Here is a 22,606-nt window from a genome sequence, read left to right on the forward strand (position 1 = left end):
GTGCCCAACAACCACAGCCTCACCCTCTTCAACATCGACATCGATGGTTTCGCGACAATTTCCACACCTTGGATCGTGTGGAATGCAGCCGATCACGCAGCGTCGGTGAAAAGGTTGCCGGCAAGTCTGGTTTCCGCATATCCATATGTTCTCATCATCTTCACCGTCGTGGTCGTCGAGCGATCGTAAACAGATGCTGCAGTCGCTGACGCCTTCGCGGGGCTCTGTTCGTTCTTCACTGGTTTCAGGGACGGTTTCTGTGATGGGCGCATCCAGCAGAAATAGAGGAGGTGCGTCGAGATCAATTTCGCTCCATTCGAAATCCGCCAAGTCGAGTAGGCTTGATTCCTCGTTGTTTCTCTCATCTTCTTGGATGTTTACGCTGACATCATCTTCAACCGCGTAATCTCGATCGTCCTCTTGTAGGAGCTGGTCTAGGTGGCTGCTCTCTCCACTCAGCACATCGATGACGCTATTCTCGGTGTGACGCGCGTCAACATTTGGATCGTCACCTTGATTACGCCTACGGCGGTGCCACCCAGCGTCCCTTTGTCGCCGTGCTTGGGACATGTGGTTGAGATGCTCGACACGCTCCGTAATCGTACGGCACCGGGACGACCTCTGGTGACGGGCTAGGTGGTGGCGGTTGCCTTTAATCCACTGCCAGCAGTTCTGGCAGAGCTCACGAGGAAGCTCTGGTAGGCCTTTGCAAGTTCGCCGCAGCTGACGCTGCAGGTTATCGGAGCGTCCGAAGTCATGCAGACACGTAGTGCATATATGCTCTCTAGACATATCCATCCTATAAAGGCAAAATAATATCAGCAATTTTTAATTACGTTATATCAATTATAGTCCAACACATTTACGGCTCTAAAAGGCTGTCGCACGTGCGCTTCGGGCTGGTCGCACCAGTAGAGCAGGGGGCTTCGCGGGAGATCCGATAATGAAGCGCTGTTTTTTCCGGTCCGAGCAATTGCCGGATGCGCCTCGTGCGAGTTGAACCCACCTCAGGGCAGCAACGGCGAAGAAAAGGCTGTTTCCCTTACCCTATGTATGATTCTACGCTGTGTTATTGTATACAAACCTTTCTGATTCTACCTGTTCAAATATACCTAACCCTACACAAAATCGTACACGGCCAGCGAAGTGCTACTTCTCCGCCTCTTTGGGATCGCGCTCGCCCAAGCATTGGCCTGGATAGCAGTGCTGAGTCAGACGAGCAGACACTATTTGGTGGTGATAGTGACCTCGTCGACGAGCGCTTTGGCGACAGCGCTTCGGAAGGCGAACTCTTTGCCTGGAGTAACAGCGCTTCGGAAGAAGAGTTGATGCTTGAAATGATGGCGGTGCTGGGATCTGCATCGAGGGAATTCAACGACAAAATTCCAGGTTTGCCTCCGTGATACCTTGTGATACCGTGAACCCCGCAAAGGTTCACGAGGTTCATATGATTCCTTTTGTGATACCTCGTGATACCTCATGCCTGGCTTTGCTATTCTGCGCCTGGTTCTGTCAGAGACGATTATGCTCGCAGGTATTACCGTATAGAACTTGTTGATTCCGACATCGATGTTTGAGTAAGGTAGGGGTGCAAAATATCCTATCAAATATCATGGCAACCCGTAATACATCATAGCCAAATGAAGTACTACATGCAGGCCTCTCAATATTAAGTAGTGTATGGAGGGAACGTGAAAAATCCCTAATCCTATTTTTCCAAAATCCATAACTCCGGATATGGCTGATTCTATTGAATTCGTTGGCGTCTGACTTCCTTTTTGTATGAAAACTTTTGCGTTTCTTGTGCGTTTGTGCGCACACGAATTCGTTTTATCCCTGGTGACTTTTCGATACAACCACTGTTATTCTGAGCGACAATCCAGAGTTCTCACGAATTTGTTGGCGTCAGATAGGTACCGTAATACACGAAACTCAATATCACCCCGTCTTACAGACGCAACACAAACGTGGGGGCAGCAAGTTATCTATCGTGAGAGGGAATGAGACCGCGCGTGGCGGAGACGCTTATCCCCTCTCCCCAAGTTAGGGGCCACGGACAGCGTCTCGTCGTGCGTGGCTACCTCCACCACAGCTGCAGAAGGAAGGTGGGTGGTTAGCGGCCACTGTGTACGTTATCCACAGGAGTTTAAAGCGGAGACTATAGACCAGCTGCATCTGCGCCCAGTCGGTGTCGCTAAACTGCGCGACATCGCAATATTCCAAACTAGGACTGCACGTACGCTTCTAATACATTCACCGAACGACACTACAGTGGAAATAACACGTTTTTTAATTGTGCATTTGAGTCTACATTGCTTGCGTATGTACTGGTGTTACTACTAACCATGCCTTGGCGTGATCTACAGCAGTTTTCTCGAATTTCGTTAAGGTCATTCAACCATTGGAGCTGGTTCCTGCACCATTGACATGGTTTAGGCGTGGCGTCTGTGATAGGAAGCCTTGTCGTCAGATTTTGACGCATCTTGCACGCCTGCTGGACACAGCGGCTGCTTCTATGAGTTTTGTCTTGTATCTCATCATCTTACAACGGTATTTCGACAGTATCTTTCACTTCCTACTGGTGAAAAGGTCCTGTGATCGCAACTTGCTATTCGCAAGTAGCAATGCAGACTGATTCACGCCACGGTACCAGTGCCACATGCTGGAACATCATAAGCAAAAGGTTATGATAAAAATCGTGCGTTTGTAAAAGATATATTTTAAGTAGCAAGGGGAAGTCCGTCGTGGTGTCCGCTAGTGGGGCGACCATGGCATCTATCATGCTCGTTGCGTTCTAGTTGCTGGGGTAAATGATTTCGGCCGCTTCAACTACTTCAATTATGTAAGCACCGACGATATACCTATACATCTCTACATTCCTCTGGCCTATGACGCCGTATTTGGCTGTCTGCACCTGGCTAAGGCCTTCAGCGTGCAAATCAGCGCGCAGGCATGGTGTCCAACTTGGAGCCCTTGGACAAGGGCTTTAGCTCCAAAAATCGCAAACCACTCGGTTAAGTGCGATCACAAGATTGTCACACAAATTCTTGCTACATATGAGTTTTTGCTGCCACCAAACGTCAATATTAGCTTCAGCCATTTAAAAACGAGTGCGACGCGGTCGCCATTCCCGAACTCTAGGTAAACTGCATCCCGCCTTTGTGTTGCAGTTCTGAATGAATAATCAATCGTTTGGGTCCCTGGTCAACCCTGACTTTCCTCCGGTTTTTGTTTAGAAGTATCCCCTCCGATTCGGCAGCTTATTTTACCCTGTAATATCAAAAGTGAACAGGTAGCTTTTATCGAAAAGCTCTTTTAAGAAGTCCGTTTAGCCAGTCGAGCTGAACGGTACACGCGTAATACTTAGTACAAGTTAAATTTATGAAGAGCCTAGGATTCAAATGGGTTGCGCTAGTTACTCCTTGCTACAAGTATCTGAAAATAATATTTGCTGTGGAGCTACCTCGTGAAACAATAAACAAGTAAATATCGGATCGGCATCAAAGTGAATCTTTGCTGTAGTCAGCCGTCACGACGTGCTGCTTGTTGAGTATTTACTCGAGTTTGGCTGACTTGATCGGTTTCGCAAACTCTCCGCCGAAAGATTCGTCGTAGTTATTTCTAACGTAGGTGATGTAGTTCGAGTAAACATCCCAGCGAGGATCCTGGCGCTCAACCTCCCGCCACTTCGGGCCGTCCAACTTGAAAACGGTCGTGACAACGTCTTTGAGTTCGTACTCCGACTTAGTATACCACAGCTTAAACAGCTCATCCTGCATCTGGATGGCAAAACTCTTCGTCGATTTAACTTTCTTCGCCTCTTGGAGCATGATCGACAATTTCTTGTCATCGAACTGGGCCCTGAGCGTACTGATCATCGCACCCCGAGGGTCCTTTGAATTGAGCTTGGCCACGTACCTCTTCCAAAGCTTGAAGTCGTTGTTGGAGAGGAGTGATCCCTCTACATGTTTGAGCTTCAAAAAGGAGAACGCCTCGTCAGCGGTTTTGCCGCTCTGCTTCAATTCTTTGAGCTTTTTGCTGTTCGCCAAAGCCTGCTCCAAAACAGGGATGTTGATGACCCTCTCTTCATCCTCATCTCCCGTTCGCAGGTGTCTGGTAACAAGAGCGTCGTAATGAAGAGAGCGCGTCGAAGCTGAGAATTCATTCATCATCGATATCTTCGAGTCGATCGTCGCCGACTCGGCAGTGGTAGATGTCAGCATGACAGCAGAAGCCAACAGCGCAACGTAGTAGACGCGCATACTGCCGGACGTAGCGAGGGGCTTGAGACGAAGCTTTAGGGGCCGGAGAGCGAATTGAACAGTGAGGAGAATCATGAGGAACAGCAAAACCCGGCGTGCTGTGGCCGACAGAGACGGATCTCGCGAAATGAGTGGATCCGGACAGCAAAGACGAATGTACAATGCATAACGCAACTTTGGATAACACAAATCCGCGAGATACCTCAGATATTCAACCATTGGAAGCATCGTGGCATCACATTTAGATATACAGTATCCCATCGTAACGCGATTTTTGAGTACTTAGGCGCAGATCTGAGGAAGTCTATCTGCTTTCAGCTACGCGCTCAAGGACTACCCCGAGATCCCCAGCACTCTATATATCAAGCATAGACACTTGTACAATAGGCTAACGAGAACACATTCGAGAAGTAGCACTTCCTGAAAGAGTAAGTTTCCCATTGTGGTGCGTCTTCCATCAGAACCCTTGAAAACCCTTCGTTCACCTTCAAAACGTCAATTTTACGGTTGCAAATATTCGCCGCTCCAGAATTGAACTAGTGTCAAGTGAACCGTCGTGTATCCGCCGCCTAGCTGTGGCCGTTCTGATGCAGGACCACGTGCACTTTGGCGCTCCCCCCAAGCTGCGGCCTCGCACGGCGGGGGCCTCGCGCAGTTCATTGGCGGCGTACAGTGCAACTTCAACTTCAACTTCTTCAGCTTTCCCATCGGCGCCCGAGCGACTGGCAACAGCCGTCAACGCACTGAAAGAGTCGTCTTCACTGCTGGTTCGAGCTGCATTTAAGCACTTTAGTTAAAGTAAACAGCTCTGACCTACCATATTTTGTCATTTCGGCAGCTTCGCCAACGACTTGAGAGCCCCCGACCAGGGTCTGCAGCTCCTCGGCAGACCCCTCGAGCTCCAGGGGCAGCAGGTTCCAGCGACGAAAAGGGGGTGTTCATGAAGCCACCAATGCGCCCAAAGTCTGCTAATGCAGGTAGGGAGGATGTCGGTGGTTCAGAGTGTCACGAATCGAGTTTTGATCATAGACACCACTACTTCTTTTTTTTCGCATCGGACAGCTAGTCGACAAGTTAGTCGACATCGGATGCAGCTGGTGCAGGATACGAATACTGTTCCGAGCAACCAGGATGAAGAGACCGAGAGAGAGCTCAAGTCGTGTCTGACGTCGGGGAAGGAGGATATGGTGCGGCCAGGGACATCGTCAGCTGTTGTTCGCCAGGCTGGATACGCCAAACGCCCGTTTTCAGCGGCTGCGGCGTCTTCATCGCATCGTTCGAGCCTCTTGGGTGATTCACGTCAATCTGTCGAGGCTTCGAGCAATTTGTCGGGGAGGAGAGCTACGAGTGGAATGAAGAGACCTCACTCGGCCGCTGCTGGCTTGCGCTACCAACCGTTCCGAGCTTTAGATAAGAGCAGTGCGTCACTTTCTAGCTGTGTGTCGCTTGTATCCCGCTCGACAAAGGCAGCACGCAGCATGTCAGCTTTGAGAACGCGTCCCAGTTCTGGCCAGTCAAGAGGTAATGTGCTGGTGAACTACTCGATGAAATACATGATTTGATTTATGTGTGCAATCGTGCAGGTGATCGCATGCTAGCGTCGACGAGAGAACATATCGAAGACACGTTTGTATATGCAGTACCTCGACACTACTTGGAGCATGGACTGCCTTATGACCCGTACGATATCGTTCCAGTCACGCATGTACGAGCGCAGAATTTCTGGAGGCCAGAATGGAGCCACGATTGATGGACGAATTTTTGTATTATATCCAGGAAACGCTTTTCGGAGGTGGGAGTATCAATCAGCTGCAGGATGCGCACTGGGACTACTACACGATCAGTCGAGGGGGCTACACGTTTCATCTGAAAAGCGACAACTTCCAATCAACATTCTTATCTATGAGCGATTGGGAGACCCAGAAGGCGCAATTCACCAGGCTGCGGAGCCTGTCGACCTTTTCAAGGTGCTGTTGCCACGGTTGATCGTAGTATCAACCAAACGGAGGGCTAACCGTACGGTGTGTAGATTTCGATATCGCAAAGTGTTCATGTCCTGGAGGCAGTGGGTGCGAGGGAGCAAGCGCGAAGCCGCACGGGAGAATCTCATCGCAGATTGTTACTTTTCGTATCCAATACTGCTGAGCGGCATGCGGGAAGTGCGCATGGAGCTGAGCAGGCTTTCAAAGTTGCAGCTAATGTGGGATTTCGACGGCGAGACGTACACTTTGGAACGCTTCACCGCCGCTAATGTACGTAGTTGGTGCGCTTGATAAACAAGATCGCTTGAAACTATCTAACCTGAATTCCGTCCGATAGACACAATTTTTGAAGAAGCGGACAAGCGAACTTCGACTGATCATCACACGCATCCAGACCATTTTGACGGGTGTCTGCCGGATGTTTTTGGAGGACATGGCACCGTTGCACGTAGGATTCCCTGGTCAGGAGTTCGCTTTGTCCGTTCGCAAGAGTAGCAACTTCCACATCTTGGAGAACTACGTCCAATGTGAGCAAGGTTTGGCGTCGGCGCACCAACAGTTCTTACGCCACAGCCACTTCCAATCCGTCAAACTTCCAACCCCGGAGGTTGTGGAGGCGCGAAACGCGCTGGTGCTGGCGAGTCTGTCAGAGCCCAGGCATTCGCTGGTGAAGGCAAAGCACACACGCCCCTCAACAGCTCAGGTGGACGAGCTCGAGGAGATCCGATGGACGATGGCGTCTATCAAGCGGCGCAAGTGCAAACAACTCACCAGGTTCATGCTGCTGGTCGACTTTCTTCTGCTGGACACGTACGCGCGTGTGGCCAAGCAAAGTCTCGATTTGTTCCACGACTTCGTGCTTCGTGGTGCCAACGCAGCAACCATTGTGCGACTCACCGATCATGACGACTTTGTGGCGGTAATGCATCAGACCTTGGAAGTCACGCAGCCCCCAGGTAAAGGCAGCACTGATCCCTCAAGCTCAACTCAGTCCAGGCAAAGCTCGTTCGACCGTGCTCCGCTAACAAAGCAGCAGATCAAAGCATGCCTTCATGCTGCGTGGGAAAGCAAGCTACGAGTTCCGTCTTCAATTGATACAGACGCCACGCTATCGTCCATGTCGGTCGCATCGATGGAAATCAAGCTCGAGGCGTTGTTTTTCTATGGTCTCAGCAACTACGCTGGCGGCAATTCGGAGACGTTTAGCGTGGACGATCTCTTCTTCGTCGCGGAAAACGCGTTGTTACAGCTTCTGGTGCTCCCGCCGTTTACCGCAGCAAACAAGTCAATTTTCGCAACAACCAAGACCGATGTCGCCAACTCCCTCTCCAATGGACCTGGAGTACCAACAGGGAATGGACGTGAGCCTTCGGTGATCGAGCAAGAAGTGCTATCGATCCCCTGTCTCGGCCCCCAGCCACTTTTCGCTCTAGACGTGGGAACGAGTGCCGTACCGGAAAAGCGAGGGCGACAGAGGTACGAGATCTGCTTTAAACCCGAACTCGCGAAGCTCATGCGCGTTCTGCAGAGAATTATCGTGGGTTTTACTGAGGCTTTCCGTGAGGTGCCACCGTTGCTTTCGAGCCCCGAGCTTCGTTCCATTCTCGATTTTGCTGATGACATCAGAGCGCTCAACTTGCACTCAACATTGGATTCGTCACGACCTGCGACAGCAGGTACCTCTTCTCGTCGGAGTACGCTGTGCGCTGTTCACAAACTGGAAGAGCTCCAAAACGATAGTGACGATAATGACGGTCTTGATGCGGGAGAACGCTTCCGATGCCCAGCTAATCGGCTTCTAGAGAGGATGGAGGAGGACTTGCACTATTTATCCGCTCGCGATGATATTCAAGACTTGGTACGCAGTGCGTTGAGTGGCGCCGCTGACCTTGCAGCTTCATACTCCAAAGTTCTCGAGCTTCGGCAGCAAAACGAGAGCGTGAACTTCGAACTCAAGGCGCGACTATTTAGACGGAATGAGTACACGCTTGGGGAGATGGAGAGCGACGCGAACCACTTCATTGAGCAGGTAAAGTGGAGTAGTTTCAATCGCTGAGCAAGCTTGATTCTGACAAACTGGTTTGATTATCCTTGTGTGCAGCTAAGTGCTTTGGAGACGCTACGGATGTCGGAAAACGTCGAATTCCTGCACTTCGATATGCAGCAGCTGCAGGCAGAGCTACTTCCATCGCCCGCACGGTGCCTTGACGCGATGCGCGAGCTGTTACCACGCCTTGCCTGCGAGAAGTGCGACGAGTTTCTACACTATATCAACTTCTCCAACACCAAGATTGAGAAACCCATGGCGCAGAACTTGGACGCCTTCACCACGTACCTTTTGAATCTTCGGGTTCGTCTTGTTGAGCAGTCCGGAACCAACTATGACACCAAACTGATAGAGCTCACGGCTGTTTGTGTCTGGCATTTCAATTTCTAGGAAGTGTACGATGAAATTCTCGACAAGGAGCTGGATTTGACGTTCTTGCAGGACTTCTTTGGTGTTCTTGACAAGTTGAAGTTCACTGCCCCCGTCGACACAATCAAAGCCTTCGAGCTGTGCGAGCCGGAGTTCCAGGCACTGAAGTCGCATGTCCAAGAAGCGTACACGAACCGTGACGCGGATCTGACGAGTTACATGCCATTACTGACAGAAAACCTCGCAAAGGTATGCGACGATAGACTTGCTATTTTCACTGAAATGGTAGAGAGTTCTCATCGATGCATCTCTTGGTTTGATAGCTTGGCCGAAAGATCAGCTGCCTGCAGTCGGCAGCAAGTGACCAAGCGATAGTAGCTCAGAGTAACACTTGTCAGGATGCTCGTGACAGCGCGGTGAAACTGTATGAAGAAGCCCAGGAGATGCAGAAGGAAGCGAGACGGCTTGTACGTATCCAACTGGTATTTGATGATGCCTCGGGTGGCCTCCCTCTTCAGAGTAGAGACTTTGAAGACTTGAATATCTTGGCTGGAGAACTCAAACTCAAGAGGGTACGTATGGCTGACGTGGCATTTGCACAATATCGGCTAACCAAAGCTACATTTTCTGTAGGAACTCTGGGAGGCTGTGTGCGAGGCCGACGAGCACTTGAACAACTGCAGCACCGACACGATCCGCTCCGTTGATCTGGACAAGATGGGCGAGGTAGCCAGCCGCATTGATACAGTAGTTGAGAATATCCGACAATGCGCTACCCAAGTTGCTGGGGGATTTGAGCTCGAGCGACTGGAGAAGTTGCAAGCTACGCTGCACGGCCTTGCCCCTGTGATCCGCGATCTACGTAATCCACACTTGGCAGAGCGTCACTGGAGCAAACTGGAGCACAAAATGCAATGCTCCTTAATGCCAGTTATCGTGGAAAATACTGAAGCCACAGAGGAGGATGAATTCGCTGTTCTCGATGCTACCACCGAATCGTTCAGCCCGCGCCTCGATATTCAGGTGCAGCAATTGCTAGAGGTTAATGCTGTTGCGCACGGCACAGCGATCCGACACGTGTCTGAAGAAGCTTCAGCCGAGGCTGCGATTGCTGGTAGTTTCATGAGCGTCGTTCGTACCTGGGAAGCTCAAGAAATCCCAGTGGAAGCTCGAAAGGATCGCGACGGCCGCGACGTGTATTGTATTGGCGACTGTGTCGAACTTTCTTCTCTTATCGAAGAGAGCCAAGTGCTGCTTCGGGTCATGGACCTGTCGACCTACTCCCTCGTCGTGCAGGAGCGACTACCAAAGATGCTCTCCGATCTCGACCACACGAAGGAATCATTGGAGCTGTTGCAAGTCTGTCAGCGCAAATGGGACTACACACAGCGGTTAGTTTCCATCGACTTTGCGCGGACATTTCCTGAGGAAGCGAAGCAGCTGCAAAAGCATGACACAGCGTGGCGTACGTTGAGCCACGGCTTGTTTAATCGCTCGTCGTGTCTCCCGTTCGGTGTGAATGCGGATCACCGACAGACGCTGCAAGTGATTCTTGAAGGCTTCGAAGCCGCAGCGAAAACTTTGGCTGATCATCTTGAGGTACGTCTGTTAGCTGATTTTTTGTCGAGAACTTGGTTTTAGGAGTAAACGTTGTGTGCTTGAGCAGATAAAGCGTCAGGTTTTTCCGGCTTTCTTCCAGCTGTCCGACTTGGAGCTGGCGACGCTGTTGTCAAAGTGTCGGGATGTGAGCTGTATCCCATCGTTCCTCTACCAATGTTTCGACAATGTTGGCCGAATTGTATTTGGGGTTCGAGATGGATTTCAGGATATTTTGCAGGTTCGTTTCTCACAATCCATTGTCATAGTTATTGGGTGATTTGAGTTGGACCAACATGAGTGTTGTTCAGGTAGCATCCCGAGTACATGGAGAAGCTGAAATTATCCCCATGGGCAAGAATCTCAAAGCTCGAGGGCCAGTAGAGCAGTGGCTAGCTGCTGTCGAGAAACGACTGGCTGAACAACTGCGACGGTCAACCAAGAAAGCCATAGAGATGTTGGATCGCTACGAGAGGTCTGAACAAGGAGCCACCGCGCCAAAGATTGGCATCTCCCATTTCTCAGTCCAGGTGCGTGATGATAAGCTTGTGAAGATTACCATAGGTGCAACTAACTTTGTTTCTTGGTAGAGCATCCTACTGGCGGATCGTATTGTTCGTTGTGGAATCGTTGAGCACGGATTGCAGGACATCATGAGCGCCAGTGGCACCGGTCGCTTTGATCGAATCATGGACGAACTCTCCTCTCACAGCTCTCGAGTCATGCAGCAGCTACTCCCACCATCCAGTTCATCAAATCTACAACATGATTTCAAGTTGAAACTGTCCCCACGCCAAATCACGCTGCGAGCAGGGCTGCATCTGCAAGAGATACAATTCCGCGATGCATTTGCCAGTCACGTGGCCTCGAAACAGCCAAACCCTGCGTCATCCTGGACGCCTGGAGGGCTAGCTGTCGACTGGGAGTACCAGCTGAAGTACCGGATGGATGATGCGACGACCGTCGGGCATGAGTGTCACGTGGAAATGAACACGCTGAACATCCCGTACGGCTTCAACTACTTGAGTCCCCATGATGATGTTGTGGTGACACCGAGTAGTTTACGCTCGCTTTTCACGCTATTTGCCTGCATCCGAAACGCGCAAGGCTGCATCTTGACTGGTCCCGAGGAAAGTGGGAAGCGAACACTGACTATGCAGGTGAGCTCGATACTGGGCCGACGCAACTTCAGCGCCACGCTGAACTCGTATACCCACGCTACCCGTCTGCTAATCGGAGCGCTGTATGCTGGAGGAACGTTCTGCGCAAACCTACAGCTTGCAGACAATGCAAGTGATAACGCACCGTTGATCAAGACATTGGCCACCACATTAGCGTCTATCGAGCGCGCGGTGCTGACCAAGAATCCGATTGTGGGACTCCATCGCTCACCGATCACGTTTGTTCCTGGGACTGCGATGCTCGTAGCTTTTCCTTCAAATACTGGCTTGGCGGTGGCAGATGCCGAGGAAATCCGCATCTGGACGGAGCCATTGAGTCGCTTTGCGATCGTTCAATGGGGTCAGGAGTTCATCGTCGAGGCTCTGCTATTGAGCAGAGGCTTCGTTGAACCATGTGAGCTCTCTAAACAGCTACTGCTAGTGTGGGAGCAAGCTCGTTCGGACTACGATATAATGGATGGAGCACTATCGAAATCTCACCGAAACCCGTTCAGATTCGCGGCCCTAAAGTCCGTCATCAGGGATGCCGCAGCTCAGCTTGACGAGCGTTCAGCATCTGCGACCCAAAGCGTTCAGGCACACCAACACTTTCTGCTTCACCAAGCCATGTTAAAGTATTTCCGCGTTCGAATTGACTCGGACCGACTCAAAGTACTTGAAACCATTCTTCACAACCGTTTTGCTACTATGGACGACGAGTACTCCATGTGCGACACCCTAGAGCCTAGCACTGGAGTGCCGCCCGAACTACTTGAGTGCATTATGCTCGCAACCCAAGAGCTGCACTTTGTTCCTCGCCGCATGATGTTGAACTCGATTGCATCCCTGGCAACGGCGCTGACGTTCAGTGTGAGCACTGTCTTGGTAGGTCCACCGGGGGTGGGCAAGACTACAACGTACCAAGTGCTCGCGAAGGCGTTTGAGCTCTGCTTCGAGCGTCGCGGCCAAAGTGGTGCAACCCCATCGCATGAAGACGACGCGAACAAACCACCACAAACTGTCCGCTCGCCTCCGTCCGCCCTCACCAAGCGGTCGAACTCGTACTTGAAGAGTAAAGTGGAGAAGGTCCCAGCAGCGAGTGTGGCCGTCAGAGTCGTTCTGCCCATGGCGCTGACAGTCTCTCAACTGTACGGAGGAGTCTCCCCTGATGGTCACGGTCGCGTACCGAGCATCCTGGGCCAGCTAATTCGTCAAGCGCAAGAACTTTACGTACCAAATGCTGTTGCTGACGCTGCTGATACCTCAGAAGGTCCCAGTGCAGTTAAACCGATGGAATCGCTTCTGGACTTGCCCAACCAGGTGTGGGTGGTTTTCGATGATGCCCTCGACTTGCGTTGGCTTGAAGGACTCTTAGGTGTGCTGTCGTACCCTAGAGGCACCGTGTCCCCACTACTGGCGTTCGAAGACGGCGAGTTCATGACATTACCACCAAATCTTCGCTTTATGTTCGAAGTCCTGCAGCTTCGCGATGCAACACCAAGGTTTCTTCATGTGAACACTATTCTGCATTTGAATGCTGACAGAAGAGAGGAAGCCGTGAACGATTCCAGGAAGAAGTACCGGCGCACAACGTCGGCTGGCGCTGAGGCGAAAATGACCATCGCGACGGCGTATCTGCACCGATACTTGACAATTCAACGCGAGCGAGTCGCAAAACAGCAGCCGGAAGCGCTGAAGCCCCAGTCATGGTCCACTACTGATATGTTCAACGTGATTGAAAAGTGGCTGATCAAGTCTTCACTGCTATCAGAACTCGCCACAATTCTTAACGGTATCCCCGCCGGCGCAGTATATCTATCCGCTCTCCAGCGCGTAGCGAAACCTGACATCACTACTACAGTCGCTTGTCAGCGCTGCATCTACGCTGCCAGATCCAGCAAATCGAAGTGCGAAAACTGCTTCCAGTTCGGAGTCTTTCATGCAGTTCGCAGCGGAACTTTCGAATGGGCAAATTCGAGTGGAAATGGCGTTGATATACAGCATCATGTGGGGGTTCGCAGCTTGCACTGGTGGCCACCCGGTTATCCAGCGCCAAGTTAGCGACGTCCTGAGGCGTGAATTTGAACATCTTTCGCCAGCTTGGCTAGGTTGTGGCCTAGACGTGAATTTATTTGAGACTTTGCTAGATCTTCAGGGTCATCGCTTTGTGTCGATCGTGAGCGGGTCACGTCACGTCGCACTGCCGCCACAAGTCAGCACTAACAGCAACATTAGCGCGCTGTTTGTGCCTACGACAACTCAGTCTTCTGGTTCACGCAGCTATCAATGAAGGGCTCCGTTCAGGCAGAGGCATCCTACTACTTAGTGGTGACAGCGGGCGGCGAACTACGCTCGCTCGCAACTTCCTTGGTCAATTGGACGTCATTAAGTCGATCATAGCTGCTGGTGGAGTCTCGAAGCTGCCCCAAGCGCAGCAAGCGACAGATGAGGACGATAACAAAACCAAGAAGCCTGACTTCTCGAAGACGATGGAAGCTGCCACACTCGCATCGGTGAAGCGTCTTCGACTGCGCCAAATCTCGCTGGTTACGTGGATGGCTATGCGCCTTCAGAAGGACACGGGTGCGGAGGGCGTCAGTTTTCAAGTCTCTCGAAGTACCACAAGTGACAACCGATCCATAGCGTCCGTTGTCGAGGGCGGAAGAGGGCATTCCTTTGGTCATCACACCGTCGACAGACGTCTCCAAGACAGCGTTGGTGCGTCAATTCGACCGTGGCGATGTTATTCCGTTCTTCTTCTCCATCCCTCATGGCAACGAAAGCTCTAGAAACGGCGAAGCAGCCGTTGAATTAGCAAACTGTCTGGAGAGAATGCTCCAGCGTGAACGAACTGGCGTCTTTGAGCCACCTCCAGGCAAGACGGCGCTGCTCATCCTGGACGACTTGCACCTCGCTATCCCTGCCGAGGATTCCACATCACAGCCGCTATACCCATCCATCTTCGCATATTTGAGGTCTGTTCAGGAGCATGGAAAAGTTTATCGCGGCTCGAGTTGTCTGCCGATCTCCGTCGAAAACCTCATGACGTTCGGCTCAATGCACGTCGACCACTTACAACCAGCAGATAACAAGGTGAGCCGAGAAGAACCGCTGCGGAAGCTCACGTCCCAGTTTTCCCGGTACTCGCGCCGTCGTGTGGACTTGAAGAACTTCATCACATCTTCGGACAGGCACTGCAGAGTCACTGGGGCCTGAGTAGCTCGTCAAAGTCTACAACACTGCCCACCCCCGTTCGATTCGCGCTTCCTCTAGTTTTGCAGCGACCACCGTGGTCTGGGATCGACTCCGGGCGACGTGCAAGTATCACTTGCAAGATCTAGCGCGAGTGTACGAAGGTCTTGGAGGGTGAGTCCGTCGTTGTTGGCAGATGTGGAGACGCTGCTGAGACTGTGGACGCACGAGTGTTGTCGGACATTACGAGAGCCTTCAATGGGGTTGTGTACTTCACGACAGGATAGCGAAGTGACGGGGGAGATTTCACGCATGCGAATGCAGATATCCCAGGTATCTCAACGCCGTGCCAGTGCTCGAGCGAGTCGGTTGTCGGTGGGGGCTGGCCCAAGTATCAGCTTTGCTGTTGGGACCAAACGGCAATCGGTGCAACCTAGTCAGTCTACCAACGACGAGAATGCTGCCACGTTGTTGACTTTGTTCGCTGCTCGAAGTTCTGCTTCGAGTTCACGTGGAAGTAGAATTGCGCCTCGACTCAGTCAGCAGTACAATTCTCTCCGGGAGCAGCAACATCGAGCGGCCATGATGGGAGGTCTCTGGGCGTTTGTGCCTTCCAACATCTTTTACGGCGGTCACTCGATGGATTCCGTGACTGAAGAGGATAGCATCGCTGGTTCAAGCGATTCCGATCCATCCGGGCGTATTATCCGACGCAAGAGCGCTAGTTTCCTGGTGCAAAAGAGTCTAGAATCTGGATCGAGCGGGAACTCGTGGATATACGCCGAGATCAGCTTTGAAGACGACATGGAAGCAGTGTCAACCGCTAACATACAGCTATACTTCCGAGACCTGCGCACCTTCAACTCAACTCAAATGATTTTGCGTCCTGGAGGATCGAAAAAGGCGATAGCGCTACCGAGAGACGTGCCACCGGTGCCTTTCAAACTGGTGGGTAGTTCTCTTTGTTTTGCATGTGTCTGACAACTAACACCTCCTGGTTACACTAGGCTCAAACAGTAGTGCGGATTGATCGCGTTCTGGCTAGGCCGTCCGCGCGACTTCTTCTCCTCGATAGCAACGGTAGCGCCGCTGACACTTTACTGCGTTTTGCCACACTATCGAGAATGCCCGAGCTCCAGGACCCAGCCGGCGCGATATTCACGCTTTCGGGTCTCGCAGACGATCAAAATATCACCACGAATGTCCAAAGCTGCTTAGCGCTGCGATGGAAGCGACTTCTGCTCGAACTCTACGAACGCGTGGCTGTCGCTGGACAAGAAGCCACCCTCGTGGTTAAGCGTCTCGACTTGCTGCCACCTGCGATGATCAACCAGATCCAGGCGCTCATGACCACTGGAGAAGTACCGGGCACGTTGACGCTGGAGGAACAAGTTCACATAGCAACGCGAGTCATCGATGAGCGATTGCTGGCGTTGAAGACGAAACACGCTGCCCAAGCAGCGCAAATTCGGTCGGAAGCAGAGTCGACAAGGGATCAAGCGCTTGCAATTCTCCATCAGAAGCAGCGAGAGTCGCCGACCACCCCGCTGTTGGAAGCTTTTCAGCTGGTGGAGACGCGCTACCAGCGTGAATTGCGCTCGAAACTTTCCCGGGTTGATCTCCGCTGGCAACAAGACACTGACGATCTACGCCGCCAACGAGAAGTGGAGAGCGAGAGCGTGGCTGCGACGGTCATGGCTCTCACCCGGCCGCTTGGTGTCACCAGCGGCAAGTGGGCGAGTGCAGTGGCTCGGATGTGCTCGAAACTGCGTGTTGTGCTTCTCGTGGACAAGCGGCGCGAAAGTCGCGTACGCGTTGCCAGTCCGAATGTCTTCGCTATCTGCGATGTCGTGTCGGTGCCTCACCTCGACCGCGATTCACTGCGAACGCTGGTGTACGGGCATTTCCACTCTCAGGTGCAGCAGCTTCTCGTGGACCATCAAGACGAAGTCAACGACAAACCGGAGGACGGGAGCTTGACCGATTTCCTCCATCAGACGCAGCGAAGTCTCTGGAGTTTGGTGTGCATGGCGACAGACATGCATCTCGCTGTGGCTGAAGCATGGTCAACCGAGAGAGAAGACGGCGCTGACAAGAGTGGATACCCTCCCGTCTCGAGGGCGTTTGCTATGGCAGCGTTCTTCAGCAAGTTCGTTGTCGAGAACTACAAGCGCGAAGAAGCCGCTCGAGCGAAGGCGTCGTGGTTCTTGGAGCTGTCCACGCGGTTGGATCGGGATCTAGGCGCTCTCCGTTCAAGTGACGTCCTGCTGAGCGAACAACTCACGACGATTGACAAGCAACTCATTCACCACGAAGCTCGGCTGGTCGAGCAGAAGGAAGACGCCGAACGAATCCGCCTCATCATGCAGCGGTTCCAGGTAGCAGCGGACGAACAGATTCAAGTCACGAACGAAGCTCAAGAAGTGGCGCATCGTGAATTGCAAGAACCCATGGCGTGTCTGGAAGAGGCCAACCGAGCGCTGCTACTCGTCGACAGGCGGCACATTGTCGAGATCAAGTCGTTCGTGAGCCCACCGCCGCTGGTTCACATGGTGTTAGGTGCCGTGTGTGTCCTGTTCCAGCTCGAGTCGTCCTGGGAGAGCGCTCGTCGCCTACTTCTCGGTGACGCCAATGTTGTTCAGACACTGCTACAGTTCAACAAGGACGCGGTGCCTGCTGCCACGTTGGCCAAGCTCGAAGCTGAGTATTTGAGTGACGAACGCTTTTGTCGCGAAGAAGTTGAGCGTCAAAGCGTGGCTGCTGCATCCATGGTCGGCTGGGTGAGTGCGATTTACCAGTACGCCACCGCACGGCAGCAGGTGCAGCCGACGCTCGACAAACTCGAAAAGGCCCAAAGTCGACTGCAACTCATAATGAAGGAGTTCCAGGTGAGTAAGCAGCGCGTAATGGAAGCCGACGAGGCCTGGCAGTCTACGCAGGCAGCGATTGACGCCGCGATCACTCGGAAAGAAGCTCTTTCGGGTGAAATATCGTCGTTGGATGCTCGATGTGATAGTGGAGGACAGGCACTGGAAGCTCTGAACGAAGACCGAAAACTACAGCACGAAGCTGCCAGTGCCAGCTCGATGCGCCGCGGGTTCTCGCTTCCAACTTGGAACGCTTTGCTTTCGGCTGGAGTGCTGGCATATGCGTGTGAACTTGGCTACTCTCCACGTCGAGAGCAAGTTTTTCAAGCGTGGGAGGCAGCGTACTCTAGTTATGGCGGGCTGACACCTGGTTGTCCGCCGACTTCGACTTGCTGCACCTTCATGCCTTCCATTGCTGTGGTCCTGAAGAGCTCAGCAGCTTTGGATGAAGAAACTCCAGCGGGAGTTCATGATCCCGAAACACCCTTGGCTGCCTTGTTCTCAGGGGATTATCCTGAAGACGGGTGTGTGGAGACGGAAGACGCCTTGAAACTCGTGACTGGAGCTGGAGGACTGAGTTTCTCTCGCCGTAGGCTTTGGGATGCGTCCGTGCTGTCTTTGATAGCTGCGACATCGAGTTTGCCCGTGGTAATGATCACCCACTTCTCGCCTGAGGTGGAAGAACTACTTGTCAATTGCGCGCGTCGAGTTTGGCACTGGCAACAGCTCCACATGGTGTACGCTCGAGCCCCCGACTTCGACGATGTGTTCCGCTTGGCTGCAAGTATGGGCCATCAACTGCTAGTGCTCGACGTCGAACCTATCGACTCGGAGCCGCGGCTCGATGAAAGACGCGGAATTTGTCTGCGCGCCGCTTTATCTTGGAAAACCCAGCGCGTTGATGGGGTCGAACATCTAGTCATCTCAAAAAAACGCCCCAACCCCGACGTGACCGAGGACGAGTATAAAGTGAGCTCTGACAACTGTACCACAACGGATACTATCGCGCTGCACTCGAATTTCCGTTTGATTCTCACGTCGAATGCAGATCGAGCCGCGTTTGGTGAAGTTTTAGATATGTTGCCGATTATGGACGCTCACTTGCACCCTTGCGATATGGTCGACGTGCTGCTGGACGAGATTTGGAGCAACTTGACTCCCAAGCCAGCGGATGGTTCTAGCGCCCCAGAGCCCATCGGTCCATTCACGCTGAAGTCTGCACTAAAAGAGCACGGCCGGCTTGCTCAGAAGTTCGAAGTCTCACACGCCCAGCTTACGAAACTACTGGAAGCTGCAGCAGTGACGAGTCATTTCCCTCTCGCACAGACCAAGGCACTGCGCGAACGGCTTTCAGCGATTCAGGAAGCTCGCCACGTGCTGAGAGAAAAGCGACGCCAGATCCAGGAACAACTTCAACTGGTAAAGCGTCAGTGCGTGCCGATCGCTCGGACCGGAGCTGCAGTTTTCAACGCGTTCAACACCACGGTCTCTCGAATTGGGCCGGATGCATCGCCGCCATTAACGCTGCAGATCTTTTGCCGTTTTGCTTGATGCATTGGCGCCATCGGCTACGACAACTGCAGGAGCACTGGGGACGACTCCAGCGCCGACTACACCGTTGCTGAAAGATACAAAGCGCCCGTCCTCAAGCAACCGCCTCAGTTCATTCGCACGCAGTGCTACCAGTTTTTCGCTGTCAGGGTCTTCGCGTCGGCAATTGAACTCTTTTGGTATTCCAGCAGACGTACTGACGAAGCTCGTGTCTCGAATCATACCATTGGTGCAGCCTGCTTCGCTGAGCGGAGACTGGTATCGGTTCCTGTTGCAAGTGATCATAACAATGGAAGAGATGCAGTCAACAGCGCAGTCCAAACCAGCTCAAGAGCGGTTTGAACCCGAAACTTCGCGTAACTCGAGCACCGTGCTATCGGTAGGCACGATTCTGCTTCGGATGAAATTAAGGAAGCAAAACGAAATATCAACAACTTTCACTGCAGAAGAGTGTAGAGCTGTCTCAATCTCCACCTCTCGGACAGATCTCCAACGTCGTGTGGTGAGTACGATTTTCAACGGATGCAAGCTGGAGGATGTGCCCCCCGGCGTTGAAGACGTTGACGATATACTCCGCAAAGCTTTGCCAGGAGCTCCATCGAGGTCCGAGCGTCTCGGTGTAAGCCTCATGCTGTTCCCTGAGCTGGTGCAGCATATTTGTGATCGGGTTCTGGCAGGCTACGGAGTTCCTCTCAATTTCCACAGACGTGGATCGGGTAACGTGACTGAAGTGGAGGCGGCGGCGTTGCTTGAAGGGTTCTGGCTGCGTACGATTCGAGCGCTACCCGAGAAGACAACAGCAGTGATTCTAGCACGACATTCGTTTCACAGTTTTGGCTTTGCCCGACGTGTCTTTTTCCAAGGTTTGGAGGGATCACCTACGTTGCAACTTCGTGTTCTGAAGATGCTTGTCGAGAGGAGATTCCAAGCCGTGAGCCAAGATGATGCAGCTCTAGCCGGCGAGATTGATGAGCAAGTTACTCCGCTGGAGCAGCTTTATGTTCTTCCGCGAAGTGTGCAACCAGCTGAGGATCACGTGGAGACTCAGCAACTCTTGCTCATGGCGGAAGACTTCAGGCAAATCGCGCAAATGGAGAAGACTCAGCTCGAAGCGCTGGAAGAGGTACCCTTTGCGGTTGTCAACATGAAAGGCGTTGCTGGGATCCTGAGTATTGGGAAGCGCTGGTCCAGATACTGCATCGTTCAAGTCGACGTACTAGCTCCGCAGCTTTCCAGCGCCACAACAGCATGAGTCTGGGCTTTGCCATTGCCGGCGATCCCCTTGCCAAGCAGAAAAGCATTACGTCGAGCGAAAGCTCAACTATGGACTCGACCATAAATGCTGTAACTACGAGTCGTGCCTCAAACGCGAATCTACAGGAAGCAGCAGCATCGAAGCCACCGCCTCTCGTTAGAAGCGGAACAGCGCGCCGGACGTCGACACAGTCCATGGTGAATCGTCTCTCAGCGATTGATATGATGGCGCCGACATATCCCCGACTAGTAGCTGCGGTGGACGACATTCGATCTCTTCCGATACACCTTCGCTCAAACATTGTGTGTTTCCGAGATGAGTACGAGCAAGAACCCGCTGCGTCAAGCGGGGTCAAACCCAGGCGTCTTTGACCAAGTGTCTGCAGTCTACGATTCTGCGTTTGACCATGCATCCGAGCGTTCAAACGCTTTGTGCACTTGTCCAGCCTGCTGATGACGATTTGATGGCTCCAAGAGCACCGTTGAGCTACTTCTGGCAGGTGCTGAGTGGCCTCGTACTATTCCACGCCACCTTGGTTTTCCGCGCACACGTGTTGAGGGCTGTTTATCCTGGAGCATTGCTGCCACCGCACCATCCAGGTGGTGTAGGAACTGCCTTCCATTACAGTGACGACGACTTCCTCACTGCGATCAACCAGTACCTCGCTACGATTTTGGACAAGAAGCAGCACCATCTTACACAGCAGAGTCGGCGTACTGGAAGGGGGTCCGAGTACAACGCGGTGCTGGAACGGCGAATTTATCTGCAGGTGGTGCTGAGTTCATACACTCGTTTAGCTGCGGGGCACCAAGAAGTGGAGTTTCTTCGAAGGCTGTGGGGCGAGTGTCTCCAACTTGTAAGCTGGAGCGAGACTTCGGTCGGAGAGAGTGCGGCCAAGCCAGCTACTTTACCTAGCTTTCGGGGCCGAAGTCGGCAGATGACGAATCTCCGTGACCAGCTACGAGGGACTGCAGGCGATGGGGCGTTAGCAGTGCAAGCTTCCTCCAAGTTCTTGATCAAAGGCTCCAGCTCCGTGTCTGTCGTGAAATCCTCGCTCTTGTTGGGGTTCCTAGCGTTCCCCAGCGAGGATTTACGGCAGGAAAATCTGTCAGTGGCTCAATGGCTGGAGGTGGTGTGGAATTATTCCACTAGCATCGATCACTTGATGAACACGAAGCTCCAGGCATTACTACTAGGCTTCCAGCAATCGATCAACCGTCGTGGATCACCTGAAGACACTTCCAGGGATCTCATGACAGCTTCTGGCGGAATCGATACGGTAAACCGTCCACCGCCGAAATGGATGGCAGCTTTCGGGTGGACTAATAGAAACCGTGTCGTGCTGTTGGGTGATCCAACAGAATTGGTTGCGTCGATCTCGCTGCGAGACGCGGTCAACGTCCTTCAAGGTATTATCGCTCAAGCGCTTCCACCTCGTTTCGACGTGGAGAACTGGGATAAAGCAGAGGAATCCCCAAGTCTCGAAGTCGATGGTGGATTCGAAGCAGAACATGACGCGGAAACTCTGGTTGTCAACCCAACGATGATGACTTTGGCCACTGTGTACAATCAGCATATTGACGCTTGTTCCACTGCTCTGGAGAAAATCGTCATGAATCTACTAAAACTCGAGGATTCGGGTACTGCTGACCATACGCTCGGGGTACGCTGCTTGAGGGCGATGACGGAGACGAAAGTGATGATGATGAATACTACAAGCACCAAGGCCCCATCAAAGACACCAAAATGGTTATGCTTTCTGACGTAGAAAATGCCAGAGTGCGCGAGCAAGTTGTCTCGGTACTGCGCAATGAAGTACCGCCGGGCTTGTTCGGTGAAACATTAGTAGCCACGCCGGCCACTTCGACGTGGTCGTTGCATGACACCCTTCAACATTACCAGGACTGGCACCATTTCCTCACGGAAAGTCGACGACTCTACGATACAGGCCCCCTCGGGTCTGGCTGCCTGGGATCTTGGCCGCAAAGCTCCCGGTCCCACACGTCATCAAAGTGGCTCGGATGCAGTACAGTGCTAGTCACTTCGACGTCGGAGTCTCGATGCAGTTCACTCTACGCTACTTGTCTCCCACCAACTCCACCGACTTAAATGACCAAGAAGACGAAGACTCGGAGTCAACGAACACGCCATTAACTGCACCGCTTCCAGTAGACACCTTCGCAATTTTGGATGGCGTTGTGCTCCTCGGATCCACCTGGAACCAAGAGTTACAAGCTCTCGATCGACTCGGCGGGGAATCGGCTCTGCATCAACGCGTGGAACTCATCTGTTCCTATCCAGAGGCAGTGGTCATCAACCCACTCA

At 52.6% G+C, this 22,606-nt stretch overlaps 3 protein-coding genes across 3 annotated transcripts; 2 read left to right on the forward strand and 1 right to left on the reverse strand.

Annotated features, from left to right (window-relative positions):
- Nucleotides 1-3,554: 3,554 nt before the first annotated feature.
- IUM83_19918 (putative secreted RxLR effector protein) lies at nt 3,555-4,262 on the reverse strand (the record flags this gene model as incomplete). The annotated part of the gene is made up of 1 exon (XM_067944988.1): nt 3,555-4,262. The coding sequence occupies one exon, from the start codon at nt 4,260-4,262 to the stop codon at nt 3,555-3,557; it is 708 nt and encodes a 235-aa protein (XP_067784453.1).
- Nucleotides 4,263-6,412: 2,150 nt separating this feature from the next.
- IUM83_19919 (uncharacterized protein) lies at nt 6,413-14,632 on the forward strand (the record flags this gene model as incomplete). Its single annotated transcript, XM_067944989.1, has 11 exons — nt 6,413-6,514; nt 6,582-8,273; nt 8,346-8,594; nt 8,682-8,909; nt 8,984-9,232; nt 9,294-10,259; nt 10,327-10,497; nt 10,568-10,786; nt 10,847-13,208; nt 13,721-13,999; nt 14,115-14,632. 11 exons carry the CDS (start codon nt 6,413-6,415, stop codon nt 14,630-14,632), a joined length of 7,035 nt encoding a protein of 2,344 aa, XP_067784454.1.
- Nucleotides 14,633-15,732: 1,100 nt separating this feature from the next.
- IUM83_19920 (uncharacterized protein) lies at nt 15,733-19,026 on the forward strand (the record flags this gene model as incomplete). The annotated part of the gene is made up of 1 exon (XM_067944990.1): nt 15,733-19,026. The coding sequence occupies one exon, from the start codon at nt 15,733-15,735 to the stop codon at nt 19,024-19,026; it is 3,294 nt and encodes a 1,097-aa protein (XP_067784445.1).
- Nucleotides 19,027-22,606: the final 3,580 nt, after the last annotated feature.

This window comes from Phytophthora cinnamomi, assembly GCF_018691715.1.
Source record: "Phytophthora cinnamomi strain GKB4 chromosome Unknown Contig91, whole genome shotgun sequence".
NCBI classification, from domain to species: Eukaryota; Oomycota; class Peronosporomycetes; order Peronosporales; family Peronosporaceae; genus Phytophthora; species Phytophthora cinnamomi.